The sequence below is a fragment of the Oxyura jamaicensis genome, chromosome 1 (genome assembly GCF_011077185.1).
Source record: "Oxyura jamaicensis isolate SHBP4307 breed ruddy duck chromosome 1, BPBGC_Ojam_1.0, whole genome shotgun sequence".
NCBI classification, from domain to species: Eukaryota; Metazoa; Chordata; class Aves; order Anseriformes; family Anatidae; genus Oxyura; species Oxyura jamaicensis.
In genome coordinates, this window is record NC_048893.1 from 148,985,123 (window position 1) to 149,004,247 (window position 19,125).

At 38.0% G+C, this 19,125-nt stretch overlaps 1 protein-coding gene across 1 annotated transcript in view; it reads right to left on the bottom strand.

Annotated features, from left to right (window-relative positions):
* PCCA (propionyl-CoA carboxylase subunit alpha) overlaps positions 1–19,125 on the bottom strand; it is a 275,014-nt gene that overhangs the window by 154,348 nt on the left and 101,541 nt on the right. The window contains exons 11-13 of the mRNA XM_035318665.1: positions 15,742–15,892; positions 4,981–5,124; positions 3,417–3,491 (exon numbers count right to left, since the gene is read on the bottom strand). Coding sequence (XP_035174556.1) covers positions 3,417–3,491; positions 4,981–5,124; positions 15,742–15,892 — 370 coding nt within the window. The remainder of the gene's footprint in view (positions 1–3,416; positions 3,492–4,980; positions 5,125–15,741; positions 15,893–19,125) is intronic.

A 19,125-nucleotide genomic window follows, 5' to 3' on the forward strand; every position in this document is an offset into this window, starting at 1 on the left:
TGCAGTATATTTTGGAATATGTGATAAACACATGCATAAACCATAAAGGTAAGACATACGCATTCTACACATAAATGAACTATACTGTGACTTTTGTGTCCAAAGCAGCACCTATAAAGAAATCATACAAGTGTTTGTGGGTGCTTTATATGCACGTGTATATGTAAAGATTTATAAGTGTATGTCATATTTTGACAAAGAAATAAACATGAAAAGTGTATAATTCGGATTCGCAGTAAAACAGGTTAGACGGGCCTTGAAATTAATGTAAGGCTTCTAATGCTACTGACTACATGCTCTGCCTACCCTACGTTTCTGTTTATGTACTACATACACACCACTATACAATTTACACTTTTTCTTAAGTACAATATCTTGAAAAATGAAAAAAATACATTTTTTTTGAATTTAAAATTCTTCACAAATTGCTGCAGAATTTACTGAAAAAAAAAAAAGTGTCTGCAGTCTTATGTAGAAGTTTAATTTTCATAAAATAAACTTTGGATGACTAAAAAAAAAATGATAGTAGAAAAGAAATACATTTACCATCTTCAATTCTCCCGGCAGTGCTTAAATTTTCAGACCCTGGTAACAGTAGGTGATTTTATAAACTATATGGTGTGACAGAACTTAATGAATATTGGATGAAAAAGAAACCCTAATTCAACAGATACTTATTATAATGTGCTTATGTCAATACAGAATACCAATACCTATCAGACCTCCATCATTTACTTCTACTTAATCTATTTCCTTTCTTTTATTCAGTATTTAAAATACACAAGAAAGGCTATGGTTCAAGATCTTACTGCACCCTACAGCTCATTGGTATGACAGTCCCAAACACTTTTACTGATGTTATATTACCATTACGTGTTTTTATGCTATGAGAACAGTAAACTGAAAGGTAAAGATTTAAAAAAAATAAATCGTAAAGGGGGCAGGAAGTACAAATCTACATTCCAGTCCTGCAGTAAACTATTAGTGCACCAAATTCCACTCACCTATGGATACAGAATTCTAGCATATCCCAATTCTTAACTATATTAGAGCCTGAGAGTTTTTTTTCTTTCTGTCAAGAGTGATTAAAAGAACAGACTTGTGATCATACTGGCAAAGGGTAACACTGGAGCTCTTCAGATATGGCAGTATGTTTTTGATGTTGGGTAAGAGTATTAAATATGTATGCTCACAATCATAATGATATGGAGGTTAGCGGTTACCTATCTTAAGCTTCATTACCAATGATGAAAAAATTAAATATTCCTCAGTACCATGTTCTAAGGAAGTTGCAGATTATATGACACAAAAAGAATGAGTACAGAATTATCTGTGGATAAGGAAAAACCCTCCCACATCCATGTGCGGTAGTTCTCCCAACTTGAGAAACTGACAAATACGTGCACACAGACCGTCACAGCTCACTTGAAAAACAGAAGAAATGAATTGAAAATGCATTTGGCAATGCACTAGTCTTAAACTGAACTTCTTGTAACACATAACAAGTCTGACTTAATTTCTATATCCAACTTGTTGACTAGGCTACAATCTAAAATGTGGAAAACAAGCACTGTGGCATGATGGGCCTGTAAAGAACTTTTTTAGTCATACTAATTTTGTTCTTAGCAGGATGACACTCTCAGGAGAGAAATTAGTTAAACGGTGGCAGAAACGTGAATTAAGACACCAAACCACGAGTGTCCAAATAAAAATAGCTGTTCTATTTTTAATAATACGAAAGAAGTAAACAGAAAGAGAACAGCCCAGACGCTCCGTATGAGCTCCTCAAGCCATTGCTCCGAAGCCTCCAGCGTAATTAAAATTTCTTTCTTCGGTACCACGACGGACCACGTGAAGCGATCAGACATCTCCCACCCTTCATTTTCAATTCACCTCTTCCCCTAAGCCCAACTCCCAGCCCACCCTGTCTACCTGACAAGTGACAGCCCAATCTGATTAAATGCTTGCAAGGGAGGGGACTCATGGGCCTCCATGACAGGCCAAAAGTGATCACCATGGAGATACATAATTACAGCTGTCAACGCGTCTACTGTCCTGCTGGCATCAATTTGATTGCTCCCAGCAATAATGATAGACAAAGCTTAGTGTGCACTCTCCTGCACCCAATCACTTTATCTATTCCGTGGTCCATTTAGCTGACATGCAACATTCACACAAGCAAATAACAGCAGTAAGCAGAACATTTAAGGCATTTTAATTGTTTTTTCTTTGTATGGATGGCTCGCAAGCGCAAATGTTATTACATAAAACTCCTGCTGCAGCATTAATTGAAGAAAGATTTGGTGGGACAAAGACTGTAGGGGGTATAGTTTGTCCATTATCACTTGTACTTTCAACAGGTCTCACGTTTGGAAAATTGCAAATTGCAAAAACTTGCAAGGGCAAAATGTTTGACATCCTGTTAGCTATTACAACATGGTGAAAACTTCTAACAACCACTGGAGTATTCATTATCAATTCTTATTAAATACACTCTTTGTTTCATTTTTTAAAAAAAAAAAAAAAAAAAGTTTAGATACATCCAATGATACCTTTTCCCCTCATCTCCTCTTTAAGATCACATAACGCCTTTTAGATCTTTACAGGTTTTTTCTGCTTTCAGGCTTTGAACACAGCATGAAGCCTTGAAGACCAGAAAGGGTCAGGTCCCTTTGGAAAGTACATGGGCAAAAACAATTTAAGAAGTGAAATAAATCATATATCCAATAACATCTCCACACTTAAGATTTCTCCTGTAATCTTTCATTATTTTCCATGCAAGCAATCTGACTGAATAATCGTATTCACAGATGGCACAGCTTTGCAATTCCACTAACTGACAGCATCATATATTTGTGCACTTACGACTTAGACTACCTTGATTTTACACAATGACAGTCTCCTTGTTCTTTTCATGTAGCAGAAAAACACCGTTTGATAAATAGCCATTCTGTATAGTTAGACTGCATCCTGAAATGTGTAATAATCCCTGTAGACAATTTGCTCTTCAAATTCTACAAAGCTAAACAGAAAGCACTGGCAGTTTCTCACTGGTGTCCACAGTTGTCTGTAGTTAAAGAGCTGACCCAGCATTTCACTGTTATTTTCTAATCATCCTGGTATGTTCACTTGAGCTGTGTTTGAAAATCTTAAACTGTAAATTATACAACGTAGTAAAAGATTTCAACATACATTGATTTCCTGATATACGCAATTTGAATAAATTTTAAAGCCAGTTAGAAACCGTACCATTTTAAGCACTTTTTCAGGTATCACAAATTGGTCATGACCCCCATCCCCAAAAAGTTGGAAGAAAGGCCCTAATTTAAAGAGCTGTTGAGTACTTATAGTCCTTGTCTATAAAAATGAGACCCTTAACGCTCAGTACCTATGAAAATCAGAACCAAATTACTTACACTTGGCACATGCAATGGTTCCTGATACTGAGATAGTTTACCAATGGATGGCAGGCCAAAAGATTTGTAGGGGTCCTGAAATAAAATTCAACATGAAAAAGCATTAAACTTTTACAGATGTGGAGAAAATAAGATTAAATAGCATGAAGTCTAACAGAAACTAATGCTTCAGTAACTTTGTTTTCCACTTCAGAATTACTTGTGTTGAACTACTTTTCTTCAAACTACACTATGACTCCAAATAAAAAAACTGGAAACAAATTTTCTCTAATTGCAGTCAAAAAGCAGGAAAAAAAGTAGCATGTAATACATACGTAGCACGTAGATACAGTACACCACCAAAATAGACAAAGACCACATTTTCATTTGCTACATTGTACCTTGGAAGAAGGATGGGAAAGTATTCATAGAAGGGGTGGAGTTGAGAAGAGAGTTTAAGGAAAAATTCCAAAGATAAAGTGCTGCTAGGAATTCAGTTATCAAACTGATCTTTATGCCTTTTGAGATGTCTTACATAATGGAACGCCCATGTAAGTTTAATAAGACAGCAAATAAACGTATGGCCTATAACAACAACCAATCTCATGGCAAAGTAACAGGATCCATTATTTAGATTCCCACACACTTTATAAATAAGCTGGATAAAAAGAAAGCCCAAGCATCAATTACTCCAGGGTAAAACCTATTTATACTGAGAAGAGCTTCCATGCCAATCACAGGACAAATATCTATTCTTTATCAAAATAGTTCACAGAACTTGAAAACAGTAGAGTGTTTTGAAGATTATGTGTATGTCATGAAGAGAAGAAAAAAAAAAAAGTCCAGGGCCACAAATCAGCAATAGTTAAATGATGAAAAAAATATCTTTTTTTTGAAAGGTACAGTTGCCTAAGATTTTCTTAAAACAAAATGAAAGAAGCTGAGTGTCATTTTGTTAAATGAGCAAATCTTGATTTTCACACATCAAAAATGAGAGCAAAAAGACTACTACCACAAAATGTACTAAATATGCCTGAAAATGTTTTATATTTTAGTAAGCTTTTTTAAGATGAGACAGACAGATGTGCACCACTTTGAAAGCTTGTCCTATAAAGAACTGTAGTCTCAGAAGACATATAACTTACTTTTTCATCAACCTTGAATTGTTTAAAAGAACGAAAATTCTTTAAGCCATTCAGTTTCAACTGTATTTTTAGGCCAAAAATTTTCAAGCATACAAGCTAAGAAATCTGGAGATACTAGTTAACTGCACCAAATAACGCCAGTACTGCATTACTAAATACGAACAGAATATATAACAAATGTCCTTAGGAACAAACAAATCTTAGCTACTTCTTTTACCATTTTTTATTTCATTTTCTGGGAAAAAAAAAAAAAGTCAAAATATGTGCTGTATTTTGAATTAATAAAAACTCTACAATGGCTCATCAACCATTGATGTTACAGTCTTAAATCACGACTTTCGTATGATAATCCTTGACTTCACCTTGGCGTCCGTCCACACCTGCGTATTATTACTCCACAATTCAAGCACCTACCCTCCTCCCCATTACCACTCATTTACCTCAGCATAAACTCGACATTCAACCGCCCAGCCGTTGATGGGAATATCAGCTTGTTTGTGCCGGAGAGGGTAACCCTTAGCAACACGGATCATTTCTTGGACCAAGTCCAGGCCGGTAATGCATTCTGTGACGGGATGTTCAACCTGCAAGGTCAAGAACTGTCAGTCAGTAGGTAGCAAAAACAACCAAAAAAAAAAAAAATCCCTCGCCATAAACAAATGCATATAAACAAGAAATCAGACCAGGCAAAAAATACATTCCCATCTTGGTCTTTTTCTCCCCCCAAAATTAAACTTGACAAACTCCCTGCATCATCCTTTGCAAAGAAACACCTCAAAATAAAAGAATTAATTACAATAACTAGGAACAGTACACAAAAGGAGAACACCTAAGAGGTGGCTTTTTTCCATTTATTTTACAAACTCAAAGCACCTGGTGATGATATTTTTCTTTGAGAGGCTTCTTCTGTTCAATCTTGTTTTGAAAAGACTAGCTCTTTAGCCACAAATATGTTTTAACTGAGAATCTCAGAGTAGCTGATAATCAACCCGTTCTGCTACACTTAACACGGCATGTACAGGAGCCGCTCGCAATTCGCCGCAGAAGTAGCCTACCCTAAATCTCACCCATTCGCCTGCTTTCACTAACCTGTCCTGACAAGCAACCAGATTAGCGTAATCTTACATCAGCGCAGTGTAGCAGAAATGAGCAGATGGATCCTTCATTTCCCCCCCCCCCTCCAGACTTATCTGTTTAGTGCTTAGCATGCACAATAGCTGGGCTGGACCAGCAGAGTCACTCTGCTCTCTCAGCAAATTGCTGCTAACGGCTTTGGATGATGCTGTCATGGGAATACCCGTCGGTCACACTAACCCAGGCATGTGCGTACAAGCATGCACACATGTGCGCGCACACGCATGCACACACACACTTCTCCCTTTTAAATGAGAAGGGAGATGAATGAATACATTTCCTAGCTTGAAATAATAGTCAATGTATGCTAAAAAAAAAAACACAAGGCATCCCCAGGCTGCAAGACATGCCATATAGATAAAAGCATGTTCTTCACACACACAGCTTTAAGACTTTCCCAATGAAAATTATGACAGAACTGCCATTTTTGTTACAAAACGTTTGCGTTCCAAGAGCCAAGCACCTTAAGAAAACGCACTTCACAATGGTTTCTCTATCACGAGATGTCACATTGCATACATTTTGTGACACAGAAAAAGGTCAGTGAACAAACCACATGTCTTTCTTCCTTCAAGTACAGTAGTATAAGGAAAACATTTAGTCATTATAATAATCTTGTGGCTTATCAGAAGAAGATGATGCTTTGGTCTTTAAGAAAAAAGCTTTGCAAAAATAAACAGATGGCATCCATAATTAGCCCTGTGTGTGCTGTGAGTTTGTGTAGAGTTTCAACAACATTTTAAGACGTTTTGACATAATTTTAATGACAAATCATCACTGAAACAAGAACCTATTCTTTGAAGGATAAAAGTGACATTGAAATGGGAATCTGATTATACAGTTTAAGGATATACCTTTGGGATTCAATCTTGATTCCACCTAACACATGATATTCTCCAGCATGTCAAGCTTAATAACAGTATTTTGGGAATCTATGAAACATCTCAGTGTCTACCTTGCAGTGTTAAATTGAAGCAATTCCATTTCTATTAAAACTTGAAGATTCTATTAAAAATCTCTAAGTTTAACTTGGAGTTTTAAGAAAAAGTTACTTATCACACATGAATTATTTGGATAATAGAACTTACTCTCTTATCTTGGGATTTAAGTTTTAAAAAATCACTTTTGAGTTTCAAACACCTCTGGAATTCTAATGTCAAAAGCAATTAAAATACAATACTTTTTTATTTTATTTTAACCAAAGCCACTTGCATTATTTAGCTATACTGTCATTTTTCTTGGATTACAATTGGCATTCCAGATTCAATAGCTTCATTGTTGTTTTCAGTTTTATTGTTGATGATCAAAATAGGACGGAATGTTTCTGGAAAGAAAAATATTTTTGTTGTTTGGTTCTTACGACTCACAAACATTTATTTAATCCATTCTTCAATACAGATCTTTGACTTGGTCAATATTTTCTTCTGTTTCTTCAAAATACTCCCTTTTTGTCTGCACAGAAAACAGCATTCAGAAAATATGATGAGCAAAATTTTTTGGAATCTTTTTAAGGGTGGGGAGAAGTTGTTCTGCTTTCTTTTAGGACTATGCTTCAACTAATGCTGTTTAGAGAAAATGTAGGGATGTATAATTTGAAATGCATTTCAGTATACATTAATGTCATCAGATAACCCAAACGGGGCAGTAGAGAATTTTAACCTTGAAGTGCTAGTTGACTTTGTGTAACTCTAATCTTTCAGAAAGGTTTCACAGCTCAAATTGCACTTGTTTTAGCATTTGTAGTTTTCTTTCAGCAAGGGGAGGGAGTGCAGGAAGAAATCAGTATTTTTAGCAATGTACAGAATACACTTCAGTTTACAGTACAAAAGGACATTAAAAAAGCAGTAATGCCATATCCTGGTTCAATGAGCACCCTGCAACGAGGTTCTAGAGGTGCAAGAATCCACCCACAGAGAGATACTTGCAGGATCTGAAATTAAAACTCTAATCTTATACAAGGCAAGGAAGGATGGGAGTAGAAGAAGCAAAATAAGACCACTCTTCTCCCTCATCTCCCAAAAAAGAAAATACAGACTTCATCATCCCATGCTTAGGAAAGCTCTAGAATAACTGTTGCAGTTATTAACCAAGGTAACTGTTGAATCTGTTTTTGAATCACTACCAAAAGTTAGCCTTTAATGTTTTCCTCTTTCACGACGCTTCAGCCTTCTGCTTTAGATGTCATTCTTGTTTTGCTTGCTTGATGTATTTTCTTCTATTAATTTTATTCTATGCCTCTTCTTCAAAAGCCTTTACTTGCCATTTTATGGATGCTAAATCAAGGAGTGAATTTTTAAAGAGATGAATGAAAGTATGATCACAAACAGAACTGAATCACACTCAATCGATCAACTCCTTTAGCTCTGGGCCATACTTGGATTTCGTAGTCAGCTGAGCCACGGTCTTGCCAGTGCAACCTCCGTCAATCAGGTAAGAGCCAATGGTGGTATGGCTATACGATAGCGGGTAAATTCACACATTTTCTCTGTCCTTAACACAAAGGGCAAAACCAGGCATGTCTGCTGCAAGCAATCTACGGATCAGAGCTATATCAAGGCAGCTGTCCCTATTATCAAGAGGACAAGGAGAAAATTTGATCAGTGATAACTCTCAACACAGTTAGCTGCCAAAAATATCACCTTTACTACCAGCCCTTTTACATATACCAAGTCTGGACACAAACAATTTCTAACAAGAAGTTACTTAAGTGCAGTAAACACCTCCTCAAAAACGTCTTACTCCCCACTTCCAGAGAAGCCAGTTCTCTGAAGAATGCCTCTTCTTGATCCTGCTGGTGAGCCCATACTGCCATAACTGTTGCAGCCAGCAGCATCCATAGGGGGCAAAAGGGAAAGTGCACCCCTTCATACTGGATCTGCTCTTCTTCAGACACCTCAGAGCAATCACTTCCCAGTGAGCATTACAAGTTTTTGATTCCCAACACTTTTCCCATTCATACGTCATGGGGCACTGGCAGCACTGGTGGCAAAGTCCATGAGTGAAAAGCAACAAAACTCCAGTTTATGGGTTTCACCTTTTATGGTGAAACATGCGCTAAAAAGCTAGGGGAACCTGTAAACGTGGCAGTCCAATTAGCATCAGTTCCCAGAAGAACTGCTAATTCGTGTCTCATTCGGTGATGGCCTACAGTCAAAGCTTTCCCATACGGGGGGGCTCATCCACAGCTACCAAAACAGTGACGCAATTTTTTACAAACAGTTTGAGGTAAGAAATAAATTAGGAGTGGCTGCCCCCCTCATTTCCAGTGGCATATTTTCAGAACACAGTTTTTCTCATGGCCAGCAAGGTACTCAGGTCTAATAGCAAGCACTTGCTGTTATTTTTACAGATTGCACTCTTGCTCCTGTATGCACTGGGCATCGACTTACTCGCATATCAGCTGGAGTGCTCAAACAGAACACAGAGGCCAAGAAAATCTACATCTCAGTACACTCAAAACTACAGTCTATGCCGTTCCTACTTTTTTAATCTCGTGTTGGTGTCATATGCTCCTTTACATTCAAATAAATAATCTAAAAGCTAACTTTCAACATTCACCACAGTTTCCAGGAAACACAATTCACCTGGAATCCCATGGGCTTTTCTTCTACTCCAAACCCAGTATCAATTGACCCAAACTCAGCAACTTACAGATGCTCTTCAGCTCCTGCTAGTTCAGTGAGCCTGTTTTCTGTTTTGGAGAAATGAACAGCAACAGAGGTGCACACATGTTCTGCTATTCAGGCGTGCCAGCTTTCTGACTGCTATGAGCAAGAGCAGTCTGGGGTCACATCATCTTTCAGCAGAATAGTTCCTCTGCAGAAGTCCACAAGAGTACATAGGGTTTAGGGATATGTATATATAAAAAAAAAAAAATTTAGAGAAGCTGCTGGAGAGCAGACAATGTTTGGGCTGATGTAAAGACTGAATGGAAAGCACACAGAAATGCCTAACAGGAAATCTCTTATGTTGTCATCTTCTGTAGACACAGCATATAATACTAGTTGCTGTTTACATTTGTATTTATTTCTATGATCAAAGAAATGAATACAACCAGAACTACAAAAATTTCCATCAACTGAGATGCTGAGGTAGACTTCTACTGTTTGAGTTTTGTTGCAGAAATAACAACCAATGCACAGACATTTGGTACCAACTAATTTTTTATGGCGGTATATATTAGACTTTGAAAAAAATCAGTCCACTTCTTCATAGGAATTTATCTTCCAATAATAATAGATTCAGTTTTGTCAACTTTTGTTTTGCAAGGATTTCTTTTTTAACTGTGCTGAACAGACAACTTACGTAGCCTATGAATACTGAAACTGTTTTTTCTGTGTTTTAAACAACACAGACAATTAGGATTATTAAATCAGACTATTTAGCTTTCAATTTCAACATTAATTTTTCAATTAGCTTCCTGCACTTCAAAAAAAATCCTGCAACTCACTAATTCTACACAATGTCCTTTTCACTGCATGCTCCACCTAAGAAAATTGAGAAACTTTCATCCAAGAGAACCTGCTTACACTTTTTTAGCGATGCTAGGTCTGCTTTGACAATATTTAGCTGTAGTATTAAAGGCTTCTCAGAGTACTTAATTCAAGATGGGTCTTGTCACACTGCAGCCATTCTTGCATTTTCTTTGCATCAAATTCACCAAAGGAAAGAAACTCATGTCCCGTTTGAAGAGTGATCTTTTGTTCTTCTACTTATAAAAAAAAAAAAAAATGGAGCAGAGCCTCCTTTTTCTCTACTTTTTAAATAGTATTCTGATAGTTACATGGTAGCGTTGTCTCTAAGATATCACTCCGTGCCCTGGCAGCACTGTTAATGGCATCTTTCAGATTCAATGACTTACACAAACAATGTCGTTCTCTTCTGTCAACAACAATTAGCAATGCTTTTCTGTAGTTCTTTTGGAAAGCCTGAAAAGCAGACAACCAGTAGCTACATAATGGAAGTTGCATTAGGAGGCAAGAATGTGGCAAAAATCTGGTTAACTGTTGTCGGCTGACCCTCTTGTGTGAAGAAGTGTTGTTTGGCAGCAAAATCACCTTTTCTTTCGGTTCTAAAAATGGCCATGAACAGCTGGTATAAACTGTGTGCAGAATGGATTCTGGTGGGCTTAGGGGATTGGTAATGGGATAAGAGACCTTTCACCTTTAGGTCAGTAGTTCAAATTCAGCCCAGGTTAGTAGCAATTGAAAGTCTTTACCATCTGACATTGTTCGTTAGCCTATTTAAAATGACTGAAGCAAAGTGTCACAGTAAAACAAGATTCCAGTATTAAGAAATATGAAGAGTCTGAGCAAATGGCAGAAACAGTCACTTGAGACTTTGCTTTGAAACCCCTCCATTCAGACTTTGTAGAAATCTACTCCTCTGACTACTGACAGCCCCTTTCACTGCTCCCATCCCTCCTTCCCACCTATAACAATTCATCCTCCAGACAGTTACGCATGCGAGGACAACAAAACCGTCTCTTGCCGTCCCATGGGTCCGCTATGGATACCAAAGCCACCACCTCTCCGTGGTTTTATCTGGCAATCGAGATTGAGCTCATCACTTTGCTATTTGTATTTTCCTGCTTTGTTTATACAGTTCAGCTGCAGTATTTTCCAGCACGTCTCTCTCCTTCACCGAGCAAACGTGTCGCAGGTGCTGCCTAATGATGTGCAACACAATACAGATACCATGAGGAGACTGATAGAAGCAAGAGTTAAGATCACTGGGGCTCCAAACAACCACCAGCAGGATTTCTACATATCTCTAGATATTTTCCAACCATGCTTTTCATACGTTCACGAATGGATAAACAGAAGAAGAGGAAGGCAGAGAGGGACAGAGCTGTTGCATTCCAAAATCCTTCCTCTGTCTTTTAAAACAGGCACTGACAGTTTTGTACAAAGGCAAAGCTCAAGACCATAACATTTACAAGGTGTCACTGAAGCCTGATGAAAACACCAGAACTATGAAAACACCAGAACTGATTAACAAAAATCAACTAAATCAAAATTAATATAGTAATAATGTATGGATATATGGATGTTTATTTACCTTATGCCTTGGAATTAAGCTACTTTAAAGACCATGAAACATTTACATAAAATAGTTAAACGCTCTGACTACGATTAACTGTAAAATAAGAACACAGACACGTTCATTTGCTTTTAATAAACCTCTTGCAAACACTTTAATAGAATATTCTACAAAAGCAGCTTTTATTCCCTAAAAGGTTCTGACAGAAATATTCAAACTATCACACGAGGAGAAAACACACTGCCATATTTCTCCACCTCACTGCAGTGAATTTTATAGACTGCATACAGTCTATACAATTGATCTTTTCAAACAGATTAAGCAAGTTTGGTTATGTTTTGAGAAGGAAGGGAGTGCTCACTTGTTACTTAAATCACACAACACATGAGGGAGGAAGAAGGTTGTACGTCTGAGAAACAGACATACACCACATATATATATACAACACATATTTAGGGTGACTGTTCTCTTTATACCAGTGATCACACTTTCCTCAGTTTTTCCTCAAGCCAACCAGAGATGCTTCTCATTTCAAGGTACTACAAACAATTATTTCCAGAATATTTGATGCTTTTCCTTTGCTGTCACCAATCGATTCACATCTAACAAGCTTAGCCACACTGCACGCCCGTATTTTAACAGATACTCTTTATTTACAGACTGCATGCTCTCTTCATATAAGGTTGAAAAGGAACATTTTTATTCCATTTTTCATTGGAAAATTATGCTTTTCTACTGAAAGTGAGCACTTCTGATGGTAGTTTGAGAAGGAGATCTTGACAAAATTTGGTAGTCAGAAAGACTATCAGGCTAAGGGGTCAGTAACTATTTCAAAACTCTTGTTTGGCTACTTTGGATTATGACTGCATTTTATTAGACTGATGACAACTAGGTAACACAAAGCACACCACAGCATGAGCAGCTATAAAGAATCAGATATTCAACATCTGGTCTGCCTCAGCAATTTAACAGTGGTAGCTGCCTGAAAACCACTCCAAAAGTGCACTAAATGACAACATACAGGAAGTTCTCTTGTAGCTGGTAGGGCAGACATTTCTACATTTTCTTGTAAAAAGCAAATAACGAGTTTTGCTATCCAATTATCCAATCTTGTGCTTTATCAGCTAACCTCTGAAAGATGACAGAAAGGCAGATAACAAAAAGTACAATGCCAATAGCAGAGAATAAATCATTCTGGCTGAATCACTGGGAAGGCTTAAAACATCTGTAACAGATTTATGTAGCTTACAAGAGACAACGGAGCTGATACACCAACTTGTTTTGCTTTCCAACCTCATACTGTATTGCAGCAGCATTTAATACAAAAAGTACAAACTTTCCGTAAGGTGTTATTTATACTTTTTTTCCAGAACTATATGGCGGAAAAGGCATATCCCCAAAAGATAGTAATATAATTCTCAATTACTGCAAAACAACTTACAAAAAACACTGGAAGACCCCTGATGTATACCAAAGGGAGGGAGGGGAGAAATCAGCAAGCTGTGCAAAGTGTTGGAGTTGGTCTAGTTAGCTTTATGTGAGCTTATTCTGAAGACTGTATCTGAAGTAAAAAGACTACAGTGATCTGATTAGAGATTACACAAACATGAAAACAGACACAGAAAATCGCATAGTTTTAGTAGACACGTTCTGATGACAATGACAGATAGCTGTGTCTGTAATACACGCTGACAAAGACCTGAGGAGCATCATTTACATGTAAGATGTCTATCATTTAAGAAGTTCTTCCAACTGTTGAGTACTTAGCTGAAACATGGCAAGTTAGCCTGTTAGCCATTGTTCACATTTCAGGGATGGAAAGGAAAAAGATAAAGCAATACAGGAACATCTGGAGACACTCCTGGTTATGAAGTTAAATCTGGACAACAAGCTTCATTAGAGTTTCTAAGTTTGTCTCGTAATAGAAGGGAGCAACAAGATGTTAGTTGCATAACTGTTAGCTGCACAGAAAGTAAAGCTTGAGACCTGGGAGAAGTGACAGATCAATTGGGTAAGCCTGGGGAAGAATCAGAGAAAATTACTGCTCTGCAGCCTCAAGCTGAAATGCTAATTAGAGACAATACACAGTCAGGATGGAGGAATTAAAGAATATCTACACAAGTACTGTAATTTAAGATTAGTAAATTTCTTTAAGAGTTGGAAAGAATAAGTCTGCCATTATAGGGGATTGTCAAAGTGCTTTGGCTATATTGCAAAAGGAGTCTTTAAAGTCATGGAAGATGGAATTGTGAAAGCTTTCTTACTGTGTATGTGGAGACCTCTACAATTAAGCAAGTTCAAGGCTTGGGACTTTGAACATTCTTACCACCATGTATTAAGGCAGGTGGGGGAGAGACACCACAAAGCAGCTAAGATAACATCTTACAAAAAAAAAAAAAACAAAAAAAAAAACACCTGCAAATCAAATCAACATCAAGGATCCTTCATCACTATTTCCATTTAGGAACTGATGGCCAATGATGTATTATAGCAAGGAAATGGTTTGGGACTCCAGGTGGGTTAAGCAGAAAACCATGTATTTTCTTCTACATACATGAGAGTGTGGAGAGCCTCTGAAAATAGTTCTCTCAAAAGCTACAAGTTTGGGAAAAGCAAAAAAGAAAAATAAATGTGTTCTTTATGACAAATTCTTCATAACGTTTTAATGAACTATACAAAGCAATTAACCATCAAGCAAACAAACTCCTAGCAAAAGTATTGTATTGCATTTACATGGCAAGATTTGGGATTTTATTGATCCCCCTATGCTGAGTCTGTTGTGCCTGTGATGATAATTGTTAAGTGATCTCCCCATTCTTATCTCAACCCTTGAGCCTTTTTCATCGCATTTTCTCCCCTTTTCCCTTTGAAGAGGGCGAGTGAGAGAGAGGTTGTGGTGGAGTTCAGTTGCCCAGCTGGGTAAAACCACCACAGTGTAAGTAAAGTGCAACTGTCACGAGTAATTCTGAAAACACTGCTGCCCTGCAAGGCAAGGCAAATTTTACTAGCAGTTTTTCCTCTCTAGCACAGGCTGTTTTTAAAACCCTTACTCCTTGGGGCCCCAGTCCCCTCGTTTATTTACCCAAAACATAAATTTGCCCAGCCATTTTACAAAGTCATCCAAAGATGTCAGAATCACAAGCATCTCTTTGTGGTCTCTCTATTATTGCCCAGAGGTACAAGCAGCAGACAGGACACAGCCCTAATGAAATGTAGCTAAGAAAGAAAAATAAGCTAATTACTCCATTGCTTGATTCTAAATTTCAGTATGGCTGGCATAATTTAACAAAGTGAGAGAAGGGAGATAAAGATGGTGTTCACTTGCTTGCAAGTTGGACTTTCTTGCTGTTTCTGAGAGTGACATCCAGAGTTGTTTGCCTACTTTCTTAGATCATGACCAGAAATGCATTACCACAGTCAAATCAGAGACAGAGGAGCCCATGAAACAGTTTGCCCACCCATTTGCAATTCACATCTACTACTGATTCCATGAGCTGGTACAAAAATCCTACACCATGTCAGCACTCTTTTTACAAAGTTGCATTCCATTCACGATTTCAGTCGCTCGCACATTGACAGTGTTTTTATTTATGATAATGCACATATAGTTTTAATCACAGTCCTAGAGATACCCAGCAAGCAATCATAAAAGTATAAAAAATATAAAAGAAACTTGAGGGACCAGTGGGGAAAAGCTTCAGAGCACAGTGGCGAGTCACTTACTGTGTGCTCACAGTGGCACTTAACAGTGACCTCTTGAAAGGTCTTTAGGTCAAGTGTAACAAAGAGCAAAAAAACCTCTGAATGCTTACTTGAGTGCTCTACAAGGGCTCAGGGCTGCAAAGTCTTGTATACACAGGCTTACTTAAGTGAGTAGATCTTTTAAGTTCAGTTGGAAGTGCTCACATCAGTCAAGTTAGTTATGTGCAAGTCTTTGCAGGAGCAGACCCCTAAGTATGGAAGGAGGTTATGTTCTGTTTTTTTAAATAACACTTTTTCTGAATCTGAAGAGCTGTTTTTCTTACCTGAAGTCTAGTATTCATTTCCAAGAAGTAGAAATTCTTACTGGAGTCCACAAGGAATTCTACTGTTCCAGCAGAGGAATATTTTACTGCTTTGGCAAGAGCTACTGCTTGTTCTCCCATTGCTTTTCGAGTTTCAGGGTCTAGAAATGTGCTACAATACAGAAACAAAGCTTTCCTTCAGTTAAAAAAAATGTATCATTACTTTTTCTGCTTAAACTACCACCAGAAAGTATCATTATTTAAGTTATGATAACATGTCAAAACGTTCAAATGTTACCTTTATATTGTACTAGAGACGCTACATAATTCACAGTTACCTCTAAAGTACAAGAAATTAATGATAAATAACAGTATTTTCTAAAATATAAAATAACATAACTTTTTTAGAACACTGACATCTATAAAAATTCAAGTTAAATGAAAATAAAAACATACAAATCCATGACATCTTAGAAGGCATACCTATTTTCAAAAAATGGTAACTAAAAAAAAGGGGCCATGATGAAGCTGTTAAGAAAAGATACCATCCAATAGAAACATGAATGCCAAAATACAAGACAAGAGGTCTAAGGAAAATTTGTTTTCTGACTCAAAATCAAAGCAGCATCTTTGTTTCATTGATATTCTTTGTAATAAATAAATTCTGGAAGTTCATGAAGTATTTATTTGAGCTTCCACTGATAGCAAAATTGTAACGAAGAAAACTTAGGTATTCGTTATGTTAGCAAAAACACATTCACTGATGCCAGGATAAACCTTCACATCCTGCATCTCCTCTCTCAGGTTTACCTGTAAACTGAAAACTAGTTATCCATGTCTGTTAATTGCGATTCATTCCTTTCCAAAAAGTATGGACACCGCCTATGGGCATCCAAAGAGCAGTTCTGCTACCATCCTGGGGATCAACTGGGAACGCTGTCCAAATTCCAACCATTCTCTTTTTAGGAGCTCAATACACCACTTTCACTGTTCAAATGCATTGAAAAACTTAGGAAGATACATACTCTGCTCATTCCTCTCCTCTATACTGCAAATTTGGATTTAGATTAACCTACCGAGTTTGTAAATCTATAGCTACAGAAACTTCTGTGGCTTTCCATCAAAGCTCTGGGACTGGCTGCCCTTCACTCCGATGCACTGACCTTCAACAAGAGACAGCATGTAGCAGTTCATTTTATAGGAACTTATCAATATGCCTATCATATTTCTGTGGTGATTTACATTAGGCATGTAACTCAGCATATCACTTCTGTAGAGGAATGGGAAGTCACTTCTACCTTACCTCTAAGGTACTGTTTACTCTATGCTACTGTTTAAAATGAAAAGGCCACAATACCAAATGTTATATATTGCTTATACCGAATTGTTATTATATTTGGGTTCTTGTAAGTGGCATTACATCAAGCTGGCAACCTGTCACTAGTGGGGTTCCCCAGGGCTCCATTTTAGGACCAATCCCCTTCAATGTTTTCATAAATGATTTGGATGTAGGACTTGAAGATTTTTTGAGAAAGTTCATATATGATACCAAATTGTGTGGAGCTGTTGACTCCGTCAAGGGTGGTGTGGCTTTGCAGAGAGATGTAGACTGGTTGGAGAGCTGGGCAATCACCAACAATATGAAGTTTAACAACAGCAAGTACTCGATTCTGCACCTAGGAAGCGGCAACACTGATTATAGGTACAGGCTGGGGGATGAGATGCTGGCAATCAGCCCTGCAGAGAGGGATCTGGAGTTTTAGTCAACAGCAAGCTGAACACGAGCCAGCAGTGTGACTTGGTGGCCTGGAGGGTCAACCGTACCCCGGGGTCCACCAAGAACGGCATTGCTATCTGGCTGAGGGAAGGAATTGACCCACTCTACTCTGCACTGGTGCATCCTCACCTTGAGCACTATGTGCAGTTTTGAGGGCCACAATATAAAGAAAGACATAAAACAAATAGAGAGTGTCCAAAGTAAGCTACGAAGATGGTAACAAGTCTATAGAGGAAGATGTATGAGGAGTGGCTGAAGTCACTTGGATTGTTCCTGGAGAAAACAAGTCAGGAGACTGAGGGCAGAACTCACCGCAGTCTACAACCTACTCACAAGGGGGAGCAGAGAAACAGGCACTGATCTCTGCTCTCTGGTGACCAGCAATAGGACCCAAGGGAACAGCTTGAAGCTGCAACATAGGAGGTTCAGACTGGGTGTCAGGAAAAGGTTTTTCCACCCAGAGGGTGGTCGGGCACTGGAACAGGCTCCCCAGGGCAGTGGTCACAACATCGAGCCTTCTGGAGTTCAAGAAGCATTTGAACAATGATCACAGAAATGGGGTCTGACTCTATTTTTTTTTTGGGTGGTCCTTGGGGGACCTAGAAGTTGGACTCAATGATCCTTGTGGGTCCCTTCCAATTCGGATATTCTATGATTGAGGTGTCTTCAAAAGTGGGTCCTAATTCTGGAAAGGACCAACTGGAAGCCTCCACATACCTGAAGCGGCTCCATATCCATGAAACTCCACCTGGGGCCCAGGACTGCACCCAAACAGAAGCTGTTGCTGGGTCTGGACTTATCTTTTAGTACGTCCTCTGAGATTTTTCACTAAGACTGAAAAATCACAGGAGAGCTAGAGAATTCTGCCACAACAAACTGTAGCTGATGTGACACAAAAAAGCAAGGAAATATCCAGGCAAATTGATAAGACAATGGAAACCTTTTCTTCATGGGAAAAGGTTTTCTTTGCACCCCAAGTCCAGCCAGTGTCACAGGGGTGGATTTAGTTGGACAGTAAGACAGGCAGTTTCAGAATTTTAGAAAAAAAATCTTTCTTGGCAACAACTGGGTCAAGAGGAAAAGGAAGTCAAGACAGATCACAGGAATGCTATCAGCAGATCCTATGCTAGATCAGAGGGGGGAAAAAAGGGCAAAACCGTCATACCTATCAAAAATAGGTGCTGGTAACATAAAAGAGTTTCATAATATTTCTTATTTTGATTCAATAAGGAGATAACATTACACAAAGACATTAACTTATAATTCAGTTCAGGGTTTTGATCATGAAAGGTCAATGAGTGGCTTGTGAAGAACAGAACCTTTTCAATATTGCCTTCATATTCTATTTCTAGAATAACCATTATTACTTCTCATATGGATGAAAGACAGTTACTCCCTTTTATTACAGTGGTGTCTCCCTATGTTTGTTAAATGTATGTCTGAGATCTCTCTGTTCACCTCCCGCTGTAGCCAAAGAATGGAATAGAGAGCTGTCACACTGCTAAACTTGATCTCTGCCATGTGGTTAAGCTTTATGCTCTAAAATGACTGGAATATCCCTGCAATCAGGTAGGTTAATTAACTGAAGTTTTTCCTATTCCCCTCTGCTGCTTTACCTTTCATATACA